Here is a 27632-nt window from a genome sequence, read left to right as displayed (position 1 = left end):
AATTATTTTACTTTGCACAAATGGATCTTCACAAATATTGGATTCCCAGTACCAAATCCATCTCTGGCCTTTCCCATATCTTTTGAAACACAGAGACATTAATTAAATATCGTCTCTAAAGTTATAATCTTTTCTTTTAATTAAACTACAAATCAGCAGAACTCTAAAATTATGACCATGAAAAAAAAATATATATCTTGAGAACTTTTTCGTAATCCAAAAGTTTTGAACATTCGTTTGTTTTGTAAGGTGTTTTCACATCTATCACTGAAAGCGTATCACGTGTACCCTCATGATAACAATTAAGAGGGTAGCTAGGCTGAAAAATATTAATTGACTTGCCCAAGATCACACAGCACAGAGAGGCGGAGCTTGAAGAGCTATACACCCACGTTTTCTTGGTGCTAAGGCCAATAGCTTTTCCTTAATACCGCAATGTTTTCTAGAATCTTACACTTCTGTGCATGTTGTCTGCTTCATCAACATTTCACCTGTAAATTACTCTCTCATAAGAAAATGTAGTTGCAGGGAAACGGCTTACTCAGCAAGCCAGTGGTAGTCAATGACAGAATTTGTACATGCTGACCATGCTTTGCTCCATGTTAGTCTTCCATTTTCCCAATGCCTCTGCACCCCCAGTCAGAAGAGAGGTATGAAGAGTGAGCATTCTCAAGAACACTCCATGTCCTGCCTTGCAGTGAAAGATCATTTTGTACTTAAAATAGAATACTACCTTTTAAGTAGCCTTCATGCCCAGGGTGGAGCCCTACGTGGAGCTTGAACTCATGACCCTGAGATCAAGACCTGAGCTGAGGTCAAGAGTTGGATGCTTAACCAACTGAGCCACTCAGGTGCCCCAAAATAGAAATGGTGCTTTTTAAATTGGAGAATAATATGTTTTCAAAGAGATGCTTTGGAGGAAATAGAAAACACACTTGTTTTCAAGGAACTTAATATTTGAAGGAGCAATAAGATGAACATATACACATATAATAGAAAGTGTATAAACACAGATATATACATGAGTGGCAGTAATAGTTCTAAACAAAGAGTGATTGTGAATAGGGAAAGGTACTATGACTTTGGGATGAGGAAGGAGGAAATCCAGGGAGGCTTGGGGAGAGTCATCATGACACAGTCAAGAGTAGGAAGGTAGAGGGTCCTGAATTCTGGGACTACACGGATTAATGTTCAAATTCCTCTACTTACTAGCAACTTAACTTCTCTGAAGCTCTTGGTTCTTCTATCTGTAAAGTGGGACAATAATATTTTGACATGTGGAGTTATGGAGAGCCGTAAATGACTTAATGTATGGGTGGAAAGAGAGAGTCTTTCTCAGAGGAAGAAGTAACACAAGCAGAAGCTCTGAAGTAGCACAGAAAATATGCATCTGAGAAAATGAGTAGTCCAGTAGTAGTAAGGACATTCACAGTGGCTGAAACAGGATGTGCTGTAGAGCAGAGAGTTTTGGGTGATAAGGTCAGAAGTGCACTTAATACCCAGTAATAGAGCTGTTCATAAGGTTTGTAGTCAATACGGTGGGCTACAGAGATGCAGTGACTTATGAAGATATGTGTATTATGATCTGAACTAAGCAGGAAGAAAAAGACACCCCAAACTGAAATAAGAGTTAGAAGGTTACTGTCATAATCACCAAGAGATCATGAGAATCTGAACTAGACTAGTGATAATGGAAAAAGGGAGAAAAACCAATTGTCCAAAGGATCAAAGAACTACTTTACATGATGGGAGATTAATGGACAAAGTAAGAGATTAAGAAGAGCCAGAAAAGCTCGATTTTATTTCAAAATCTGAGATATTTGTGAGTCTTTGAAAATATGTGGCAAACTATTTTATTTCTACTTTCTGAATCATGAAAATGAGCTATTAACACTACTGAACAATTTTGTAGACTTTTAAAATGGTCTGGTTATTATGTAACATTTGGGCATTGGGCTGTGTTCCCCAGAGGAACACTTTTTCTTCCTCACCTTATAATGCTTTAACATTTGTAAAGAGCCAATATTATTAATCTAGGTACATACTTATAGGTCCCTGTAATCTGACAAAATTTAGATATTAACTAGGCCTTCGAGCACTGGATAAAAGGATCCCAAGCAGCTCCAGAAGCTGAATTTATTACAAATTCAAAATATCTGTCACATATCCACTTTCTACTTTCCCAGGATGAAAACACTTCTTCTGAGCCACTCAATTGTGTTCTTAGCTGATCCTTAACATATGTGAGGGATAGAGTACAACACACTTCTCTGAATTCAGATAAATCTCTATAAATCTTAGTAAGGATCTTATAGGGTTCTCTGTAAGTTATATATGCTATTAAGTCAGGAGGCTGACTTGTGTAATACACTTTGTCAAAACGTCTGAGGTTTATAAGAATTACCACATAGTAGCAGAAAGATCACTGGATGGGTATTCACGAGAGATGCTACTAATAGTGTAATAGGTCACTTCACTTCTTCCGGCTTCAGTTGCTCATTTACAAATGAGTTGAAGGCCTTAAGTTGTGACTAGCCCTTCTGATAATTGCTTAGTTCATAATTTCCCTCCATAAAACTGAGAGCTACTGTTATCTTGACAGAAATATACCAGAAAAGATGTCCCTTAGTTATGATTGACAACCCCCCAAAAGCTACTGTGAACAGAAAAAACAATATCTGAATCTTCTTTTCTCTTTGGAGAAGGAATTTATTTCCTTCCTTCCTTCCTCCCTCCCTCCCTCCCTCCCTCCTTCCTTCCTTCCTATCACCTACCTATGATGAGATTTTTCTTAGATGTGTATTTCTCCATTAGATAACATATGGACAGTCTGAAGAATTTGTAGTGTATTAAGTCAGAGATAACATAACAGCTTTACCTGATAAGAAGGACAATCCGTGTAGGAAATATTTCATTTACATAATGAAAATGTTTCGCCTCTGAGCTCATGGAACAATAAGTAGACAGAGATATACAGATATGTCTGGAGCTTAAGTGAGTCAGGCTCTTCCAAAAGCTCACTGACAAAAACTTGGAATTAAGAAAATCTGGGTTCTCTAGCATAACGCCTGAGGAGGGAACAGAGTAATAAAAGTGCTACCTTTGGAGACAATCAGAATTGGATTCAAATACCAAAGATTCATTCACTAGCTGCAGGTATCTGGCCAAATTGCTCAAGCTATGTGAACCTATACCTCATAAAGTTGTTGTAAGAATTAAGTTAAACAATGTATATAAAATACCCGACACGTACACAGTAAATGTTAGCTCAATAAATGTATTACCATCTATCCTTCCTTCACTTTCCCTTTGAGCTAAGCTTTCTGACAATTTAATACAGCATTTTATGGTAATTTATGTAACTATTCCTCAGCTATCTTGGAGACTGGCAGGCCATTTGAGGCTTCTTCCAGACAGCTATTTATCCATAAGGAGGAGAAGTAGGAGGTCAATTTTTTTTGGACTTTTTTTCAATGCTGAAGATACCTAAATACAGGAGTATTTGTGCCAGTGACAATTTTAATTTAGAAAAGTTCACAGCTATTCTGCTATACTAAGTGTTTGCTGAATCTCAACAGAGAGCTTGCTATAGTATCTTATTATTCTAGAAAAGTCTTACTGAGCTCAAGTCTGTCCAAAAACTTACAAACCCAACAACCAAATCTAGAGCTTATATAGTTCAAGAATTTTGTTTTATGAGCAATGATCAAACAAGCTTCTCCATCTGTTTTCTTTGTAGTGAATCCAGCAGGATGCAGTACTCGTGTTGGAGATAATGTTTTTTCTGATGGCGTACACAGAGCTCTACCACTTTTATCCTACATCAGTATAAAATGCAAGAGCAGATTTAGATTAATGAATGGCCTTTATTACTGTTAAAATAGCATAGAGATAGCAAGAAAAGGATTATAGAGCAATTATAATTTTCTCATACACTGTAAACTCCAAGAGCATACACATTATACTGTCAAGTTACCATATTTAACTTAAATATCACTAATGATCGTAAGAATGAGAAGTACAGTGCTGACAAACTGAGCACCCTGAAATTATAAAATAACTATAATCATAATGATAATATCAGTAGACGCCAGCAGTAGCTCTCCTTTGTGGAAGACTGCTATGTGCCAGATACTGTAATAGGCATTTTACACATAACTCATTTCCTCCTCAACACAACTCTATGCAATTATCCCTGTTACAGATTAGGAGATGACAAGATTACAGGGTGAGTATCCTGTTCAAGGTCACATAGCTAGTTAGAGCAGAATAGTTATTTGTACCATATTTGTTGGATTTCAAAATCCATACTCTTTCCTCTGGGATTAGGAAAGGTAGCTGATTTAGTAAAGGTAGCTGTGGAAGTAAATGTTGTCCAAAAACTTGTCAGACTTGGAAAAACTCTGGGAGAGAAGCAAAGTGCCATTAGAAGTAATCATGGATGTCTAAAACCTGAAACTCGTGCACAAGGCTATCAACCATGAAATCAGAGTCATAACAGCTAAATATCACCAGGGTAATAACAGCCATTTACTTGGAGAGCTGTTATAAAAGCACTCATAAGCTGAAAAGTGTATTCCAGAATTGACAAATTGAGTGCAATTTGTTATAATGGGTTTGTTTGCAAATTAAATAGGTTTTCAGATTAAACAAATGAGCCTACAATTTTTTTTTTCTTGTTCTGGACTTTTAAGTTTTCCTTTTTCTTTAGGTTCTTTTTAGAACAGGAAAAACAAACAAACAAACAAACACATACCAAGCAGAACATTTTTCAAAAATCAATAAAAATTAACTTAAAATTTTTTTTAATTTAAGAATTTAAAAGAATCCTTTTGCCAAATTTATGGGGAGGGGGAGGCATCATAGAACATACATTGCCAAATTGTGTGAATTAAGACTGAAGGCAAAGATCTCTGAGATCTAAGTTTATAACTATAGTCCAGTGTAAAACCTTTCCTTCCTCAACCTGTTCTTTTGCAATTAAGATGACTGATCCTTCCAATCTTCCAAACTAGATTCCAACATACTGAATTCTTAAAAAATAAAATCATTATTGCACATTTGTTCCTTGTGGAAAGACAGCAATATCCAGAAATCTGTGGCTTTACTTGGGTGTTAAAAATTTTTTTTCATATGAAGTTATTATTAATCTTGAACTTGATCCATATTTTTGAGAAAACCATTTTTTTAAGGCCCATAAAGCTACTACAGTGCTACACTGAATTTAGCAGACTAAACAAATTAACTTAGTGACAAAAGGCGGAAACAAAGTCTATATTCAGGGGTGAGATCAACTAGAGAACAATTTGTCATTGCTAATTAAATAATATACTTACCATAAAATGTGAGGTACCCAAAGAGTGCAGATATAAAATAAATGAGAAAACTTAAAGCAATTGCTGTATTGGTTGCATTCTGCATTCTTTTCTTTGAAGGGCTAAAAGACAAAAATGGCAAAAGTAGAAACTGTGATGTGAATTACATCTAAACAAACAAATATCAACCAAGCTACTCAATCAAGAGGATTCCTTAATTGTTCAAGAACTACTTCATTCATAACTATATACTAGAATTTCTGATTTGAAATTACTGCACAAAGATTTTGCTCATAGGAAACATTCTCAAGCTGGACCAAACTAACTCTTCATTGTTTTATTTTAAACAAATACTTAGGGACACCTGGCTGGCTCAGTCAGTACTGCATGTGACTTTGGACCTTGGGTTTGTGAGTTCAAGCCCTACGTCGAGTGTAGAGATTGCTAAAAAGGAGGGGTGCCTGGGTGGCTCAGTTGGTTAAGCAGCTGACTCTTGATCTCGGCTCAGGTCATGATCTCATGGTTCATGGGATCAAGTAGACAGCACAGAACCTGCTTTGGATTCTCTCTCTCTCTCTCTCTGTCTGTCTCTCTCTCTCTCTCCCCTCCCCTGCTAGTTCTCTCTCTCTTTCAAAATAAACTTTTAAATAAAATAAAATAAAATAAAATCTTAAAATAAAATAAACTAATGCTGAGAATCCAGTGATGAGAGGGAAGGATTCATAAAGGAAAATGTCATTCAATCTGAAAGTCCAACAAGTAAAAAGAAATACTTAATACATTTAAAATATTCCAGGATTTACAGTACCTTTGAAGTTCACAGTATATGGGCAATATTGAGGTATGGCAGAGAAATGAAAAAGCCATGGTAGGTATGGCATAAGCACTCTGAAAAAGAATTTTAAAAGACCAAATTATTAAATGCCACTGTTTAAACCACTACTTCATTTGACAATAAACTCAGGTCTTAAAAAAAATCAAATCGGTTCAACTGTCTTCATCTTTCATGAATCATCTCTATATAAAATGAGGATGTTTTGTGTGTGTGTATGTGTGTGTGTTTGTGTGTGTTTCAGTCAACATATGCTTTATTTTATCTGTGCCAAATGGTGTGGTTTTTTTTTTTTTTAAAGAGAGACACAAATATAGTCACCACCAAATGTTTTACTTAATAGTTCAACTGCCTGTGCTAGCCAGAATAGTTCTTGGCTGGCCTCTATACCATGGTTGGAATGCCACCAACTGAATTTAAAGAGAATACTGAAAATATTAATCCCATCTTAGCATTTTACCTAAGGTTTCTTTCATTGGGAATGAACACGATATATTCTAGATTGATAAATTCTTAAAGATCCACTGGAATACATAAGAGTTAATTGTTTGTTTTTTTTTTTTAAATTAGAATACTTAAGAGTCCGAGGAAGTTATAAAGCAAACAAGTTACCATCTAAATGAAAATGCTGTCTTTATAAAATTAATGGTGATTTACTTTCTCTTTTCTACTTAAAAAGTTTCTCTCTCTAACTTTAGGCTCTTGAACAAAGGTTCCAGACGACTGAAGACCTAGATTGGTATATAATGCCTTCTAAAATACTTGAAGGGAGCTAAGAAGGAGAGCTGTAGTGTTTCCTGAGCCTGGATTAGGGGACTAAGAGTTTAATTCACAAAATCTCTTTCATATGTTGCTCCATTTCCTGATTTGTCGATTTTACCCTACCTGGATCTTTAAGACAGATGGCCTGTCCCATGTAAAGGATGTGGTAATCCCACTTGTGGAGCCAGAGACACATTTCTCATTGAAAAACTAGGGACTAAAAGGAAAATTCTGGATGGAGGAGTTAGCACACTAACATGCTACTCTGGTAAGAGTTGTCTCAGAGTGGAGAGGATTCTAGTACCTGGGACTTGGATTTCAACAGAATAAAAAAAATATATAGATGAAGAAATTTGTGGCAACAGGGATGACTTTGGGTTCTTCTAGAACACTAAAGGAGAGATCGTCCAGATCACAGTTCTTCTGCTGATGTTCAGCGGCTCTTGCAGGTATTTCCAGGATTCTAAGACTCTTAGAGATAGCAAGGAGACTTGATCTTCTAGTCTCCACTCCAAACATCATAAATTTCAACTCTGGAATGTCAGCCAGAAGATATATTGGCAGCACTCAATTGCTGGTCCAATCATGAGGCTGTTTAGCTACAGACCAAGGTTCTACTCACAGGGGAGGAGTGTTTGATATAATTGGCTATTTAGCTTTACAAGTCCAGAAGGCAACAGGAAGTCTGTAACCACAGAGGACCTTATTGGCCAGACCAGACATTCAGTAAATCTGTTCTTTCAGGCAGTGGCCCATTTAAAACAGGCTCCATTTAAACACATGCCAAGAAAAAAAAAAGGTGGCTGTTTCATAATGGGCCACCCTGTGTTAAATAATATTATTCTTCTGGTAGGCAACCCTATACTTAGCACTTTCATGAAAATTAATTAGTTATAGGAACAAAGACCTAAGAGACCCTGTTACACAAATCTCTTAAACTTGAAATGTGAAAAATCAACCAAAAGTATCTGTTAATAACTTACACACCTCTTTGGAGAAATGAAAGAGCTTTGGTTTACAATCATCTGTAGCGTTTGAAATCTGTTTAAGAGGATAGAGGGGAAAAAAGAGAAACCAAGAGTCATTAAAGGTCAGAATGCATCCACAAAAATGATGTCGTTATTATTACTAGGCTTTCAAATAAAAATATTTCAAAACAAAGTTCCAAACTGCAATATAGCCATTACGTTTTCGTTAATTAGGGGAAAAAAATCATTATTACTGGAACTTTTTTTTTCTTTTTAGCTTAAAATAAAAAGAAAGAAACTGGAAATGTAAACTATTACCTGGAAGTATTGCTCTATATAATTTAATGGCAGAGGACAAGGAATGGACCACTTTTTAATTATTATCTGTAAGAATAAATAGAATCCACACTCAAGATTATTTCTTATAAAATTCATTACAAGAAATTGATTTCAAACAAGTCAGCCTTACTTTAATTAAATGAACACCATCCCAACTAATAGCTAACAGAAAATTCTTTGCCCATATGATCCTTTTCCAGTTAGAATGGGTCATTCACTTAACATGGCTGCTATTGTGGGAGGGAAAGGGGGGTGTCACATATCTGTTTAGTGGGGATCTCCCCCCTTAAAGACTGAGTACTCTGGTGTCAATGTTCAAAACTCCAGATAGCATCAAGGCATTACAAAAAGTACAACTCAAAATGGCAACATGATGGTTTTAGTGACAATGGTATAAGACTATGGCTGTTTGTGGATCTGGCATCTGTAGCAATAGAGAAATATCAATAGCAGTTTTGGAAATGGCCACAGACAGAAATAAGGAGACACCCCACGCAAAGCAGGAGTTCAGGGATTTCTAAGGTAGAAGTACCATCCTCCCGGTTGTTTTTAGACTTGTATTACTTTTCATAAATGTAAAGCAGGCTAAGAGTAAGAGCATATAGCTAGTGAACTCCAGCTGGTAAAAAGAAATTTTTAAAAAGTTAAAAGAAATCCAGAGGGATGCTACCTCTCAGAAAGAATCAGTGCAAATGTCTCAGGATTTTACTCTGGATCATGGCCATCCTGCTCTAGGCCTGCAGTTGTGGACGTGTCGACATTACCATTGTTGAGGCTGTTTCAGGGCCCGTAATTACTCTGTAAATATTTGCTCCAGGCTGAAACCCAGCACACAGATGGGCAAGGGAGAATAAAGAAAGCATTTGTCTTTGCAGGAGACCAATAAGTAAATACTATTCCTATCCGGTATTTATCTAGTTTGGGATTTTACCTTATTCAAACAAAATTTTATATAGCGATAAAACAAATTAAGGAAAACGTATACTTTTAGGATAAAGTTAATAGTGAACTAAAGAATTACTTTGAACTCAAACTCTCACCAAGAAAAAAAAAAGAGTCCACTGAGCAAGTTGTTTTTGATACTTCTAGGTGAGTTTCCAATATGGAAGAAAACTATATAATGGTCAACATACCCAAAGGAAAGGAAAAAAATCAAAAGCAGTAATTTCACATCTTTTTTTCTGATATGTTTTCAAAGAAGATGAGGATGGGGCAGGACAGGGGCTAGGGCAGGAGAGTGGTTACTGGTCTCTCTCTTCAGCCCTACCCCAGATTCAGCGCTGCACAGTGGTGTGGTGGCAACAGCGACCAAGTACTGAGCACCTGTGTACTAAGTACGTTGACAAGGTCGGAATGGGAGCTATCTCATTTATTTTATCAGCCTTTACTGCTTGGCTTGCAAATTAAAACATTTCATAACAATGCTCTAAAATACAATATAATGATCTTGTCATTCATTTTTAAATGAATTTTTAATTAATGAAAAAATCTTTAGCAGCTTGGTTTTATTTAATATAAAATTGAGTTATTCTACCTAATTTCCCTGCAGAGACCCATCTCAAGACTAAGCCTGCATGGTGGGATGGTGAGATACGTTGTCCCACAAAGAACAGAACGAGAATGGATAGGGACCCAACAACAGTGATGACGGGGAGTCCTTGCTCAGGCTGAAGACACAACATGGTAAGAGAACTCCAGGGGATAGAAAGACAAAGAGAAAAAGAAGATTAAGTTCACTTGCACAAAAGACCCTTCCTTCTCTCTGTTCCAAGTCCTTCCCATCTTTCAAGCCTCAAGTTTAATTTCCTTCTCTCCTCTCAATTCCTGCAATTCTTATTCTGAAGCAAATAAATCAATACTCAGTTATGTATTGTCTTCATTGTTCTCTATTGTTTTCCAGTTAATTTTTCTTATCTCCCTTCTGAGATTGACAGATCCTTAAGAACGGCACCCACAGGTCTATAATGCCTCACTTAGCGCTCAGACCAAGCAAAGCTTCTGACTAAAAACCATCCAAATTGTTTTCTATTTTGATTAATGGCTTACTAAAATATTACTTAGCATACTTATCTATACTCAAGACAGAACCTTTGGAAAGAACAGCAATCCATTTGTTTTCTAAAATGGACCAAAGAAGGGCGATCCATCTAGTTACTGTCATTCTGAGCCCTGGATAAAATTGACTTTAAAAAGTTCAGATATTTCAGGGAGGCAAAATTTTATGTTAGATTTTTATGCAAAATAGGAATCTGGGACAACAGACAAGACCATAAGTTTTGCTTTCTGTCTGGCGGCAGGCATCAGCTCAAAGGTCAGCCAAGACAGGCGTTTACAAGTACATCCAGGAGCTACGGAGGGAGAGCAGTCTGCTATAACGAGCTTTATTCTCAGGGTACAGGCTGGCAGTATGGCGAGCTCTCCACACTCCATAGGGCCCCTCACCCAATCCAGCCTGATAAAGCCCCCAGACTGGGGCACAAGGCCAAGCAAGGTTATGATGATCATATATCGGACTCATGGGCACACTCGGGGTTGCAAACATTCAGTTCCTAAGGGTGCAACCTAGGGCAAGCCTGTCCATCATGATGCTAACCAGCTAAAATTGGCCCAAAGCCTTGAGTTGGTGCAAATGCACAAGCTGGACACCACTGGGGAGCTCTGAGAGTCCTGAGTTCTAACTGGGTTGGTGATGATTCCATGTACAAATTCTTTGAGGTTATCTTCATTGATCCCATTAAGCTCTCAGAAGACTCCTGACACCAGTGGATGTCAGTCCATAAGCACAGGGAGACAGACGTGAGAGCTGACATCTGCAGGCCACAGAGACATGGCCTTGGAAAGGGTCACAAGTTGCACCACACTCTTAGTGGTTCCCGCTGCAGCATGAAGACACAATCCTCCCCAGCTCCATCATAACTGCTAATGTAGGTCATGTCTGTAACATTCTTACCTAATAAACAATTTAGGACAGTCATGTCTGCTTAAAAGTGTTCTTTCATTTGTCTGTTAAAATGAGACGTCTGCAGACTGTTCCATAAATGCATTGTCAAATTATGAAAGTTAAAGCACAATTAATGTTTGAAGACTGTAAGTGATGGTGTATCTTGTTTCTAATAAGATAAACACTTTTGTCTTTGCTTTATCTTATTAGGGAGTTTATATGTTGGTGTTTAAAATGTTGTATGTTATAATAGGTGTAAAATAAATTCTGTAAAAGTGGAATGCAGAAGGTAGCCACATAGGTTTGTAGGTGCATGTAATGAAGCCTACACTTCATTGGGATGATGTATTGCTCTGCTGGTTTACTCTCAAATGGCTGCTTTTAGGAGTTTGGTAAGAACAAACTTTTTTAAACTGGATTTTCCTTGGAAATGTGAAGAATATCCTAATCCTTTATCATGATCATATGCAGAATAAAAAAGTTAACCAGGGCCCACATTTTTAGGTTTAATCCAATACTCCATTTATGTAACTGCTGCTTTGGAAAGAATAGATTAAAAGAATGCCACCACGTTAAGGACAATTAAATAAAACTGTTGTAAGAGGGTTCTCTTACAAATGAAAATAAATCCTGCTTAACTTTGGCAAAATTGCCTTAACTTCCACAGTACCACTGAGGTTCACAAAGAAGGTGGAGGCTCCTGATTCTATCCCATGACTCCATGGGATGCGTAGGAGACTGAATTTCATACAAAATCATCAGTAAAGCTATTTACACCAGTGTATAGTAAAACTGAGAGAAACTGGGGGCACCTGGGTGGCTCAGTCAGTTAAGTGTCCAACTTTGGCTCAGGTCATGATCTCATGGTTTGTGGGTTTGAGCCCCGTATTGGGCTCTGTGCTGACAGCTCAGAGTCTGGAGCCTGCTTCTGATTCTATGTTCCCCTCTTTAACTGCCCCTACGCCACACACGCTCTCTCTCCCTCTCAAAAATAAACATTAAAAGAAACTGATAGCAATTGAACATAGGTAAATGAGATGAATTTACCTTAAGATTTGTTATCTAGTAATCAACACTAGGATTTGGATACTGGTAACCATCAGATAACCTTTTAAGTGTGAGATAAAAAATTAAAGCCAGCTTTAAGGGGCACCTGGGTGGCTCAGCGGGTTAAGTGTCTGATTTCAACTCAGGTCATGATTTGATGGTTTGTGAATTTGAGCCCCACATTGGGCTCTGTGCTGATGGCTCAGAACCTGGAGCCTGCTTCAGACTCTGTGTCTCCCTTTCTGATCCTCCCCTACTCACACACTCTCTCTCTCTCTCAAAAATAAGCAAACATTAAAAAAAAAAAAAAACTTAAAACAAAATTAAAGCCAGCTTTGATCAGATTTTTTAAATAAAAAGACTATAAGTTTTATTTACATTATTTAGACAGTATAATTTAGAAAACTAACAGATTTGGGGGCTGATTTTTTTTTTTGAAAAATGTAATATAGACATTATATAGATTTACAAACACATATTGACAAAAATAATAAGTGAAATCATTGACGCCCTTCAAAAAAAATCTGGGTTAATATATACGGGTTTCCTTTCCCTAACCAATGTATTTCAAAATCTAATTATTTGGAAAGTCTAAAATAAATATGACAATTAAAAGGTGCATTAAAAAAAAGTGTACAGTGTCTTCATTGTCCCATTGTAAATCAAATTTAAATTCTGCTCACAGGTAAAACTCTGGGAGTTGGTTTATAAAGCATTACAATAAGTGCAGAATAAGGGTATTATTTCCATATGACTGCTACAGTAAGAAATCTGCATCGAATTTAAGAGCACCTGCCATGACTGAAATGAATACTGTGAAAACTACAATAGACATTTCCTATCAATACATGTCACATGCTTCAAGCTTTTGGCTATAAAAACCAAATTATTCTTACCTATGCAATGCTTGGATTGCCAATTATCTGTGAGGAAAAAATTCAATATTATCTTGACTGATTCTCTTTCACATCCATATGTTCATTTGCATACACAGGTCATTCCTAACCATGTAGATACTTCTCAACAATTAGTTTATGAAACTGGACTACTTTCTAATACCATATAGAAAAACAAACTCAAAATGGCTTAAAGATCTTCAATTAGGATTAAATGTGAGATCTGAAACCATAAAATTCCTAGAAGAGAATGTAGGCAGTGATTTCTTTGACATCAGCCAGGCCAACATTTTTCTAGACATGTCTCTTAAGGTAAGGGAAATGAAAGCAAAAATAAACTAAAAGGACTACATCAAAATAAAAAGCTTTTGCACAGCAAAGTAAACCACCAAGAAAACAAAACTGAATGGGAGAAGATATTACCAAATGATATATGTGATAAGGGGTTAATATTCAAAATACATAGAGAACTTATACAACTCACACCAAAAAAATCCAATCAAAAAATGAACAGAGGACTTGAATTTTTCCAAAGAGGACATACAGATGGCCAAAAGACACACAGAAAGATGCTCAGCATCACTAATTACCAGGGAAATGCAAACCAAAATCACAATAAGATATCACCTTACACCTATCCGAATGCCTAAAATCAAAAAAACAAGACATAACATAGCAAGTGCTGGCAAAGATGTAGAGAACAAAGAACCCTCAGACGCTGTTACAGGGAATGTAAACTGGTACAACCACTGTGGAAAACAGCATGGAGGTTCTCTAAAAAATTAAAAATAGAAATACCATATGATCCAATATTCCACTACTGGGTATTTACCTAAAGAAAATGAAAACACTAATTCAAAAATATATATGCACCCCTATATTTATTGTAGCATTATTTACAATAGCCAAGATATGGGAGTAACCTAAATATTTATCAATAGACAAATGGAGAAGGAAGATGTGTTGTGTGTATGTGTGTGTGTATACATTATGAAATACCACACAGCTACAAAAAAGTATGAGATAGTGCCATTTGCAACAACATAGATGGACTTTGAGAGTATTTTGCTGAGTGAAATAAGTCAGACTGAAAAAGGCAAATAACATATGATTTCACTCATCTGGAACCTAAAAAACAAATGAATAAACAAAAAGAAGACTCAGACCTATACGTTCAGAGAACAAATTGATGGTTGCCAGGAGGAGGAGGGGAGGGGGATGGGCAACATGGGTGAAGTGAAGTAGGAGGTACAGGCTTCCACTTAAGGAATGAGTAAGTCAGGGGAATAAAAGGCACAGCATCGAGAATATAGTCAATGATAGTATAATAGTGTTGTATGGTGACAGATGGTAGCTACACTTGTGGTGAGTATAGCATAATGTGTAAAGTTATGAAATCATTATGTTGAACACCTGAAGTTAATGTAACACTCTGTGTCAACTATACTAAAAATTTAGTAAGTACCACTGTAAGAAAAATCTGATTATGCTGAAAATAACTGTTGCTTCTCTTTTCAACGTGGAGCCTACAAAGTATGTTCCTGGAAGTTACCTAACTTTATGGTGGTAATCATTTTGCTATATATGTAAGTCAAGGGTTTATGCTGTACGCCTTAGGCTTAGACAGTGCTGTATGTCAATTATAACTCAATTAAACTGAAGGAGAAAAGAGTCTGTGTTCAGTTCATTTACTTCTAAGAGACAAGTCAGACAATTTGAGGTGGGGAGGGCAATGATTTTTAATGCTGAAAAATTCAACAAATGATTAAATGTAAACATGTTTAAGTATTTTAGTTTTAAGAGCATCCACTACATACTTCTGTACACTAAAACCAGGGCCACTTCTACTTCATTTAAATAATCTAAAGTTGTTTTATCCTTGTATCCCAGAAGATAGTATAACCTAAATTAAATGCCTCCTAGATTGTTGTGATAGCTTGACTCTCTGGCTCTATAATATGACTTAACTACTGGTGTTCTGTGTAGCTCACTTGGGTACCATTTTCTTTTACTCATCTTTCAGTAGCAAGGGAGAGTTCAATCACATACACAGAGTATTATATGGAAATAAACTGATACACAAACCTACATAAAGAATTTGGCTTTATCTAAGGTTTTCACACAATCAGTGTGCTCTCCTCTCTAGTTAACCAAAAGAGATACTGAGGTTGAACTGTGGCTTTCGCTCAGCCTCTTCAAAATAGATACAATAAAGGAAATAATTTTGTTGACTAAAGTGCTTCCTTTAAATAACACAATGAACTAAACCTCTAACAGAAAACAGAGTGTACAAAAAAAGAAGACATTAACACAGTAAGTTCAATTTTAGTGAGGAGATAAGCAATGTACTGTATTTTAAACTTACCACAACAGCAAAGAACACCATAAAGGAAAATGATAAACTACTTGTGTAGCCAAGAAAGCCTGTAAAATAACAGTAAAATAAAAAGCAATTTATAAGGAAAATGTTCCTAACGTACAGCAAAAGCTATACATCTTGGGCATGTTTTCTATTACAGTGCTTGGTATCTGGGGCTTAGGGCTGAGAATAACAACATTCCAACTATCTGTCACAGATCATTTATGCAGCTCTGTACAGCAGAGTTGGAACAGGCTTACCACTAATGGTACACTGTAAGGAAAGGCTGCTCTTTAATGTTCCGCTGTAAAGATTTTATTTTAGTAGGGCAGACAAAATACTACTGCAAACCAAGTAATGGGCTAACTAGGCAAGGCTGAAGGCTGAACAACCTAAAATAAGTCCAACTGTAGAATTATTCACCACTACCACCCTTCTGCTAAAAATGTGGTACCATGAAATTTAAAAATCCCTTAACATTATCTTCTCTCTTTCTTCCAAATAAAAACATGTCCTCTTCTCTAAAGACTTACCTATTTTAGGAAGAAGTGCAAGAGGGAACACAATGCCAACACAGATGACTATTAGTAGTGTTTGTCCATCAAGATACCAAGACCTATTTGAAAAAAAAATAGTCCTATTTTAGGCAGAGGAATCCAGTGTTTGTGTTTACACACACACACACACACACACACACACACACTTATAACCATTACAACCACCCGTTAGCAAAAGTCTACTTTCTTTTGTTAAAATACATTCTTGTGAAATCCTGCTATTCTTATTAGGGAATTTACATTTAAGAAAGGTATCAAAATAATAAGATGCCATTTTTTCAACCACCAAATTAGCAAATATTTAAAAGTAAGATAATAGGGTGATGGGCATGAAGGAGGGCACTTGTTCGGATGAGCAATGGGTGTTATATGGAAACCAACTTGACAATAAACTTTTATAAAAGAAAAAAAATAAAAGTAAGATAATAGTCAGTGTTGGGGAGGAGTGACAAGGTAAGCACAAAACTGGTGAAGGTAAAAACTGTGTATAAAAAAATACAGAAAATTAGAAACAGACATCTAATATGACAGTTAAAATAATTTTTTCAAAGTTTATTTATGTTTTGAAAGAGAGACATGGGAGGGGCAGAGAGAGAGGGGGAGAGAGAGAGACAGTCCCAAGCAGGCTCTGCACCATTAGCACAGAGCCCCATGTGGGGCTTGAACTCATGAACTGTAGATCATGACCTGAGCTGAAAGCAAGAGAAACCAAGAGAAACTTAACCGACTGAGCCACCCAGGCGTCCCTAAGAGCGTGACAATTTTAAAACAAATTATGTGACTAGGGGACTATCATTAAAAAGAAATTTTTACAAGTATAATAATATAACGAATACTCAGTAAACATTATAAATATATATAGCATGACAGCTATTTTGAGGAAGAGGATAGATTCATTAAAAATGCAAAGGAACTACAACATATTGATAGCCATCATCTCTGGGTGATAGATCTTTAGTTTTCTATATTTTTCAAATAGTCAAGAAAGAGCATGCATTGGTAGGGGGGAAAAGTACTATATTTTGCATATAAGGCATTAGAGTATTAAATGGGATAAAGTAGGTTAAAAGTGTGTGATGATGTGTTTGATTACTTAAGAAAACTGGATGAACATCAAAAAAAAAAAAAAAAAAGGAAAGAAAAGAGCGGTCAGAAGGATAGATTTAAAATACCAGAAGCATATATTTCTATGTGGTAACAATATGAGCAATTTTTATTTTCTCCTGGTTTGCATATGGATGGGTTTCAATTTTCCAATATAAAATACATGTGTGGAAGTTTTAAAATGTTAGAGTTAATGCCACAAGAATTCAATAGTAAAGATTTCACTTTCGTATGCAAAGGATAGGGGTGCCTGGGTGGCTCAGCTGGTTAAGTGCCAACTTCAGCTCAGGTCATGATCTCACAGTTTGTGGGTTCAAGCCCCACATCAGACTCTGTGCTAACAGCTCAGAGCCTGGAGACTGCTTCAGATTCTGTGTCTTCCTCTCTCTCTAACCCTCCCCTGCTCACACCCTCTCTCTCTCTCAAAAATAAATAAACATTAAAAAATAAAAAAAACAAAAAAGGACAAACAACTCATGAAAGAAATATAATTAGTAAATGTACATCAAAAAAAATCCAATCTCTGGTGCTAATTTAAGAAATAAATATGAGGCAGTTGAAATTAAACTAATAAAATTATTTTAAAAATAATGCTCAAGGATGTGGCACCACTGGTCTTTCACACATTGCTAGTGATCTTGTCAATTACTGTTACTTCTGGAAAAACAATGACAACATATAGCAAAAGCATAAAACTATGGTAATCTAAGAAAATAATCTATAACATAAAGAACTCTGTGCATGAAGCTATGAATACAACATTATTATAATATTAAGAAACTGGAGGAAAGTCCTATATATTAAACAATAGACAGCATTAGGTCATGGCACCTGGATGGCTCAGTCAGTTAAGCGTCCGACTTTGGCTCAGGTCACGATCTCACCGCCCGTGGGTCCAAGCCCCGCGTCAGGCCCTGTGCTGACAGCTCAGAGTCTGGAGCCTGCTTCGGATTCTGTGTTTCCCTCTTTCTCTGCCCCTCCTCCACTCGCACTCCATCTCTCTCTCAAAAGTGAATAAATGTTAAAAAAATTTTCTTAAATATGTTTATTTTTTTAATGTTTTTTATTTATTTCTGAGAGAGAAAGACAATGTGAGCAGGGGAGGGTCAGACAGAGAGGTAGATACAGAATCTCAAGTGGGCTCCAGGCTCTGAGCTGTCATCACAGAGCCTGACACGGGGCTCGAACCCACCAACAGTGAGATCATGACCTGAGCCAAAGTCAGACGCTCAACTGACTGACCCACCGGGCGCTCCAAAATATATATTCAAAAAATTAAAAAAAAAAAAATTAGGTAAAAATAGTATATTCAGTGGAATGTTATGTGGCTTTAAAAAAAGCAATTTAGTAAAATGGAAAATACTAATGACAAAAATATAAAATATATGGTTATTAACTATGTTTTAAAAGTTTTTTGAGAAAAATTAAAAGGAAATAAAGTAACAATGATTAGGTAAGAGATGGCATTATGATTTTTATTCTTTATTTGCTTTCTTTTCTAAATTTTCTGTAATCATTTTTCACTGAAACATACATATATACACACATGAACAATAGTAACAAAGTAAAATTCATGCTAATATGGGAGCTAGAATATCAAAGACAGTAGGGATTATTTGTCGAAATCATGTGGTAGGTGCTCTCAGAATTCCCAGTTGGTGAAAATGCATCCTCTTTTTCAACCAGGTAGCTAAAGTCTTCCACTGACATGTCAGATTAAGAAAATGGATAGGGCACATGGGTGGCTTGGCTGGTTGGACATCCAAACCAACTCATGATTTCAGTTCAGGTCATGATATCACAGTTGTGAGACTGAGCCCTGCGTCGGGCTCTGCATTGAGCATGGAGCTTGTTTGAGGTTCTCTCTTTCTATTCCTCTTTGCACCTTTCCCACTCGCACCCTCAAATTAAAAAAAGAAAAAAAAAAAGGACAAATTCCTAGAAACATACATCAAAACTGAATCATGAGAAATAGGAAATATGAACAGAGCACTAATGAGTAAGGAAAATGAATCAGTAATCAAAAACTTCCCAACAAAGAAAAAAGTCCAGGACGAGATAGTTTTAATGACGAATTCTACCAAATATTTAAAGAAGAATTTATGCCAGTTCTTCTCAAACTCTTCCAAAAAACTGAAGAGAAGAGAACACTCCCAAATTCATTTTACAAGGGCAGCATGTTCTAATATCAAAGCCAGATAAGGACACTACAAAAAAAGAAAACTACACATCAAAATCCCTGATTGATACAGATGTAAATATCCTCAAAAAATATTAGCAAACTGAATTCAGTGACACTTTAAACAGATCATACACCATGATCAAGTAGAATTCATCCCTGCAATACAAGGGTGGCTGGATATATGCAATGTGCTGAGGCATATTAATGATATGAGTGATAAAAATAATACCATCTCAACAGATGAGAAAAAGCATTTGACAAAACACAATAAGCCACAACACAAAACTTAGGCATAAAAACACAAAAATTAGGTATAAAAGGAACATACCTCAACATAATAAAAGCCATTTACAAACAAATCTATAGGTAACATCATACTCAATGGGGAAAGGTTGAAAGCTTTTTCCCTAAGATTGGGAAGAACACAAGGGTACCCAATCTCACCACTCTTCTTAAACATGGTACTGGAAGTTCTAGCTAGAGCAATCAGGCAAAATAAATAAAATAAATAAAATAAAATAAAATAAAATAAAATAAAATAAAATAAAAGACAGCTGAATTGGAAACGAAGTAGTAAATCTGTTTTTATTTGCAGATCATATGATTTTATACAGAGGAAATCCTAAAGACCCAACCAAAAACCTGTTAGAACTAATCAACACATAGTTGTAGGATACAAAAAATCAACATAAAGAAATCAGTGACATTTCTATACACTAACAACAAAATATGAAAAAAGAAATATTCCCATTTATGACAGCATCAAAAACAATAAAATATGTAGGAATAAATTTAACCAAGGAAGTGAAAATTCAATACGCTGAAAACTATAAGACTTTGATAACAGAAATTAAAGACACAAATGGAAAGATACCCTGTATATGTTCATGGATAGGAAAAATTAACTTGGTACAATGTCCATATTGCCCAACACTATCTATATTTAACGTATTCCCTATCAAGATTTCATTTTTTTTAATGTTTTATTTATTTCTGAGAGAGAGACAGACTGAGCAGGGGAGGGTCAGAGAAAGAGGGAGACACAGAATCTGAAACAGGCTCTAGGCTCTGAGTTGGCTGTCAGCATAGAGCCCGATGCAGGGCTCAAACCCACGAATCGTGAGATCACAACCTGAACCGAAGTCGGATGCTTAACTGACTGAGCTACCCAGGCGCCCCCCATCAAGATTTCAATGACACTTTTTACAGAAATAGAACAAACAATCCTAAAATTCGTGGGGAACCACAAAAGATCCCAGATAGCCAAAGCAATCCTGAGGAAAAAAACAAAGCATCAAACTTCTTGATCCCAAACTATGCTACAAAGCTGCTATAGTATTCAAAATAGTATAAATGCCTTAAAAATAGACACATGGACCAAAAGAACAAATAAGAGAGCCCAGAAATAACTCTGTGCTCATATAAAGCCAACTAACATTTGACAAGGGAGCCAAGAGTGTTTAATGGGGAAAAAATTTCTTCAATAAATGGTGCTAGGAAAACTGGATAAACACATGCAGAAAAATGAAATGGGACCCCTATCTGATACCACTCACAAAAATTAACTTGAAATAGATTAAAGACTTACGTGTAATATTGGACACCATAAAACTTCTACAAGAAAACATAAGAAAATAACTTCTTGACGTTGTTTTTGGCACTTATTTTTTGTATATGACATCAAAAGTATAGGCAACAAAAGCAAAACTAAGTGGGACTACATCAAACTAAAACGCTTCTGAACTGCAAAAGAAACAACAACATGAAGAGTCAATCTATGGAATGAGAAAATATTTGGAAACCGTATCTCTGGTAGGGAGTAGACATCCAAATTACATAAAGAATTCATACACATCAATAGCAAAAAAGTGAACCCAATTTAAAAATGGGCAGAAGACATGAAGAGACATTTTTCCAAAAAAGACATACAACTGGCCAACAAGTATATGAAAAGATGCTCAACATCACTAATCATCAAAGAAATACAAGTTAAAAACACAATGAGACATCACCTCACACTTGTTAGTATGGGTATCAAAAAGACAAGAAATAGCAAGTGTTGGTGAGAAAGCAGCGATTAAAGGAATCCTTGTGCACTGTTAGCGAGAATGTGAATTGGTTCAGGCACTGTGGAAAACAGTACAGAAGTTCCTAAGAAAATTAAAAATAGAACTACCATATGATCCAGCAATGCCACTTCCAGGTGATATATCCAAAGGAAATGAAAACAGGATATCGTAAAGATAACAACAGTTCCATATTTATTGCAGCATTTTTCACAATAGCCAAGATATAGAAACAACCTAAGAGTTTGTCAGTGGAAGAATGGATAAAGAAGATGTGTGTGTGTGTGTGTGTGATATATACCATATGTATACAGTATACAATATATATTATATACATGAAATCATGTAATATTATTCAGCCATGAGAAAGAAGGAAAATCTTACCATTTATGACACTATAGATGGACTCGAGGGCGTTATGCTAAGTGAGATTAGTCAGGCAGAAAAAGATCATTATCATTTATCACTTAAATGTATTATCAAAAAAAGCCAAACTCACAGAAACAGAGAATGGTGGTTACCAGGGATGGGGCGGGGGGAGGGCAAGGGAAGTAAAATGTTGGTCAAATGGTACAAATTTGCAGTTAGAGGACGAATAAGTTCTGGGGATCTAATGTACATCCTTTTGATTGTAGTTCATAATAACGTATTCCTGAAAGTTGCTAAGAGTCGATCTTAAACAGAATGTGATGGAGGGTTTAGCTAAGACTACTGTAGTAATCATACTGCAATACAGAAGTGTGCTGACATGTTGTACTCCTTAAATGTATAAAATATTATAGGTTATTTATATCTCAGTTTAAGAAAAAAGAAAGAAAAGGTTTTCCTCTACATGGGTTTCCACCCCTGGCTTCCGACATGGACTTCATTATTCACTGTGTCTCTTTTGTACACTAGTTTAAGAGGAAGTCCTCTGAAATGTATCTTTCCTGGGTATTGCTGGGTGCCAACAACTTCCTCTTAAAATGAACAAACGAAGGAGCAGCAGCAGAAATAGCACCGCGATCACACCTTTCCCTTTTTCACTCTAATCTCATGTCTTTAGGAAATGCATGTGTCGGAACCTAAAACCTGTGCGCAAGTATTTTTAGCACTAATGCACCCAAAGCCCTGCTCTCTGCATTTGCACATGCCTCTCAATTCTTGTATGCAGGAGGACCTAAGAGTACACATATTAAGAGCACAAAACGATATTGGGCATGTTTATCTTCTCGCCACTCTTGAATTCAAGTATCAAAATGGGAACCTCAAAGTATCCCTCATTGAGGAACACCCGGCCACTAAATTTCTGAAGCCGGCAAAAAGCCCATGGCTCTGTACCTAAAACCTCCCGCCTTCTAGGACCCAATATCAGACCCAGACCACGGCAGTGTCAGGAGAAAAAAGGGCCAAAGGAGCTCCAAAGCAGATTCCATCTGTCAGTTTTGTGGTTTCTACATCATGAAGGAGGAGTTGTGCAGAGAGCATATTAATCCTTAGGACCAAAGACTCTTTTCTCTTGCATAAGAATAAAGGAACACTTAAAGTCCTGAACTTTATAACTTTTTACAACTTATATAACTTATTACAACTATATCAGACTGCAATTCACTCATGTCCAGAAGCCACGAGACTGCCCACAGCACTGAACTGTGGGACTGAAGACAACGTCACCCTCTGCCCGCAGTCCCTCAGAATCACAGTTACGGTATGTTAGCTCAAGAAGAGACCTCAGATTTCATCTGGCTCAACAACTTCATTTTATATGTCTGTAAAAGCAGCACAAAGATGAGAATGACCTTAGTGATAGGAGCAATGAAAATCATCTCCACTCTTCAACTTTGAGTTTATGGTATTTTTCAGCTAACTGCCTCATTTTTCTCAGGATAGTGCTTTCCTTTATACTACCTTCTTCACAGGACTGAATTTTAAGTTCCTGATATAAAAAGAAGTTTATTGAGGCGCCTGGGTGGCTCAGTCAGTTCAGCGTCCAACTCTTGATCTCAATTCAGGTCATGATCTCACGGTTCGTGAGATCAAGCCCCACGGCAGGCTCTGCGCTGATAGCGCAGGATTCTCTCTCCCTCTCTCTCTGGCCCTGCCCTGTTCACGTACACTCTCTCTCAAAATAAAAAATAAACAAACAAAATAAATAAAATTCTATTGCAAAATATAAATTTCTCTATCCCTGGCTTGGCTACTGGTTAAACATTTCCTATTAAGGTACACTAATAAAGCCAACTGCAAATACAGTGCTTTTCTTTATCATTCAACCATAAGGCAATGTAGTAACACATAGTAAAGTTAGTTTAGATTTGATGTGCATGTCACAGTCAACTGAATTGTGTTTGGCAATGGATACTTTCCAAAGAACAGAGATGATTAAGCTTGAAAATAAAACCCAGCCTGAGAAATACAAACCAGTAAAATGTAATCTCAAAAAGCACATATTAAATAAGTATATTTTATAACTCAAGATTTTAGAAGAATATACTAACCTTAAATTTTTTCCTAAGAGGAAAAAAGCATTATCTAACAGAACCCATTTTCCTACTGTAATCTAAATATACATTCCTTTAAGCCAAAAGAATTAGAGTAAAAAGTTTTATACTTCCTAGAAAACTTGTTTGATCTGTGGATTTAATCCTATATGATAAAAATGTTCCAAGTATGAAATATAGAGTATAAATCCTTAGCTGTATGGCAAATGCTTTGGCATGCAGATGCTTTTTTCCATATTTTAATGAAAACCAGATTTATTTATAAGTTGCTTTAATTTCATTCTCGAATGGAATGGAACAAGAGTATCATATGTTCTGAATTAGGATCTTACTCACATCCCATATCAATTATGTAACTCAAATGCAAGACAACTTAATTGTGTCAATCATATTCCCCTGACAAGATCATTAAATGTTAACAGAGAGCTTCCAACTTTTAACAGCCATAGATTTTTAAATATAAATTATTCTATGAAAAATACAGATACCTCATACGAGTTTGGGATTAAGTATTATAGTTTCTGGCTTCTAACAGTAATTTTTGAAATTAGAATATTGTGAACATAAGGTTTCTGTTTGATAACATCTTTTTAAAGGTTTCTGTTTCACAATGATACATCAAATCTCACAGAAAATAAGCACACCTGAAAGATCTTAACTGCAATTTATTGTCAAACCCTAAAATAAAAGCATAAAAGCATATCAATATCCTATTGATCTCAGAAATACTGCTATGTAACTTTAAAAATAACACTGCCCTAGACAGTTATTACCATAACACTTGTTTCTTAATTATTTTACAGCATCAAGCTTTAAAGATTAATGATTTATCTATATTCCAGCCAATTAATATAGTCTCTTATTAATGTTCTTCAAAATTCTGAAGTCCAAAATAAGCAAATGTACACTTCATGTACAACAGAATGAGACTGCCCAAGAGATGTGCAATTTTCTGAAACAGAGATGATACAAACTGGCCACAGTATTTTGATGTATAGCCTTAAAAACCAATTTCTGACATATAAAAATATGACTTTAATCAATTTTACTCTAATACGAGAAAGACAGGAGGTATTATTTTTTAAATAACCAAACCAGCAAAAAAAAAAAAAAAAATCCCAACAAAATTACAATTGATTTAAATTGAAGCTATGGTAAAAGTATTGCATTTAGAGAAAGAAGACTTAAATTTTAATAGCAATTCTGTCTTCTACTACTTTAATTATTTCTAAAATTTTATATGCACTTTTATCCCTTCTCTTTCCACAAAGATATATGACAATAAAAAAATGTTAACAGAAGTCACCAAATACAGGAGCAAGAAAAAGGCAAAACACATGTGACAACTATTAGGATTAACAGTTTATGCAACACATTCCAATTTGACTCTGACCTTCCTGGCAGAAAAAACAGGGCAAATTCACCTTTCACAGAGTTATTATTTTTGAAATTTCTTTATGTTTAATTGAGGGTATATTTGACATACAACATTATGGAATTTCTTCATTCTCCACATTTACACTATGCTATCAGCTTACAAAAAGTATGTATATATATAATAGCGTATCTGATCATCTCAACAACTTTGTTAAGAAGGCAACACTGGTACCCTCATTAAGCCAAGTGAAGAAATCCAAGGCTCAGAATTAAGTCATATGGCCAAAAGAAGTAAAATTAATTTCCTGAGGTCACTGAATGTCACGTGGTTAGAACACATCTCCTTACTCTTATTCTAACATTCCTGATTCTACTTCTCATTGCCTCGAGTTCTTAGCCCTAAACTATAAAAGAAACTTGTAACATAGAATTTTTTTTAATAATAGAAATTGTCCGCAATATTTTCACAGCAATGCAAAAGTGAATATAACATAGCTATTTCTTATAGCAATTGTTCATCAAACTAAGAGCACAAAACGTAAAAGTAACCATATAAAGCTGTAGATAAAGTGAGGCAGTTGTGAACACCAAATGTGATAATGAATGTGGAAACCCTATAAACTGTAATGTACTACACAAAGGCAAGATATTTTCTGATGATGAAAAATCATGCAGGACTTTGATTCCTATTCAGATATGAAGTACACCATACTTCCCTCATAAATATGTATTTGCAGTTGTCTAAGTAGAGGTTTTTCATGGAAGCCAAGTTGCAAAAGCTAAAAAGTTAATTTTGAAACCTTGCCCTTCAGTCCAGAACAAGTCCAAATATTAGAGCAAAACAGCCAAATATTTATATCTAAAAGTCTGACAGGTTTTTGTACTATGGTTTAGAAATTATGTGAAATGACTTGATGACATTTAGAATTTATTCTGTATTTTCATGTTTATTCTTCTCAAAGTTTCTTTTTCTTTGCAAGGAAAAATATAATTGTTTTTTCCCATAAAAAGAGATGAGTCATTGGTCTTTAGAACCCAGTATTTTTTAAATAAGGAGAAAGGAAGTATAATGTGGTTTTGTATTGTTTATAATATTGTTAAAAAACAGGAACTGAAATAATTAAATCCCTGCAAATCTTTTATTTTTGCAAACTCTGCTTTAGAATAGAAATCTCACCAGTGTGGTTGTAACTTTATCACTGGGGTTTGCTGAGAAGCGACAGCGTATTAACCACTCCCCTTCTTTTGTTTAAGACCTTTACCGGCAGGACTTTCCACTAACCCCCATTTCCCACCTCAATTTTTCACTGAAAGAAGAAATTTCTCCTTTCTTCTCCAAGGAACAGTCCCTTCCTGTCTTTGCCTAATACACCAAATCATGAATAAATATTTATTGAGTTAATAAATTAATGGACACAACAGGGAATATTTTTTCTTACCCAGTATGGTCGCCTGACAAAAATTCTGCAATAGCAGCAGGAAGCTCTGTTTTAATAATTAAAAGATAAGATGACATAGCTGCAAACAAGATAAAAATAGTTTCTATTAGATTTCTATATTTCTTAACCATTTAAAGAATAATTTGTACAGAAACACAGATGTCCATTAGGGCTTTGACAACATGTGGAAGATTAACTCATATTGCATTATCCCAAAGGTATATACACACCAGGAATGGAGATAAATAACTGTGTAGAGAATAATTGGTAGTTCATTATTCAAAACATCAAAAGATGTTTTGTTTACATTTCAAACCCAAGACAAAGTATTTAGGTAAGAGAAAGGGTGTTAATTACAGGCCATTTATAAATGAAAATTTTTTGGATGTTCTGCACACATTCGTATGTTATCAACCCTGTTCAAGCCATCAGAGGTTAGTTTAGCAACAACTGATACAGAAAATGGACTTTAATAAGTACTAGAGAGAGACCCCCCCCCAAAGAAGTCTCATTTCCTTCCTTTCCCTTTCTCTGAATCCCCCCAACACATTATGCATAAGTTATTATAAAATAAAAATAAAATGCATGAGTTACATTTTTAATTGTCCTCTAAAACTGATTAGAAAATATTCAGTGGTAACCACTAAGCATATTAAATGGACAAAACTTACAACTTTTATTCCACTTTATTAACAGAGCTCATCTGTATGATGCAATCAAAGCCCGAAGCTAGCATTATTTCTTACATTTGATCTGACCGCATCCAAGAAAGAACTAGTTTTTATAGCATTTTAATAATGATCCCATTTCTGATGTAGCCATAAAAAAAATCCTATACACCTTCCAACATATATTAGGAAATATTTCAATATGGCTACAGAATATAGAACTCATTTATATGTAAATACTTGAGTTTAAGCTTACATATTTAAGTATATAGAAACCCAGATGATTGGAGTCAGAACTTC

General features: G+C 35.6%; 1 protein-coding gene across 5 annotated transcripts in view; it reads right to left on the bottom strand.

Moving 5' to 3' along the window:
- Positions 1-27632, bottom strand: part of SLC38A6 (solute carrier family 38 member 6) — a 73792-nt gene that overhangs the window by 16019 nt on the left and 30141 nt on the right. For 3 of the 5 annotated variants that reach the window (XM_039240780.1, XM_039240777.1, XM_039240776.1), the window contains exons 6-12: positions 26665-26743; positions 15993-16075; positions 15466-15524; positions 8196-8261; positions 7897-7950; positions 6124-6203; positions 5337-5437 (exon numbers count right to left, since the gene is read on the bottom strand). In XM_039240780.1, coding sequence (XP_039096711.1) covers positions 5337-5437; positions 6124-6203; positions 7897-7950; positions 8196-8261; positions 15466-15524; positions 15993-16075; positions 26665-26743 — 522 coding nt within the window. The remainder of the gene's footprint in view (positions 1-5336; positions 5438-6123; positions 6204-7896; positions 7951-8195; positions 8262-15465; positions 15525-15992; positions 16076-26664; positions 26744-27632) is intronic. The other 2 variants (XM_039240778.1, XM_039240779.1) reach the window with 2 other exon arrangements.

This window comes from Hyaena hyaena, unplaced genomic scaffold, assembly GCF_003009895.1.
Source record: "Hyaena hyaena isolate Hyena2069 unplaced genomic scaffold, ASM300989v1 scaffold_181, whole genome shotgun sequence".
Lineage (NCBI taxonomy): Eukaryota > Metazoa > Chordata > Mammalia > Carnivora > Hyaenidae > Hyaena > Hyaena hyaena.
This window is presented reverse-complemented; position numbering and strand designations above follow the sequence as displayed.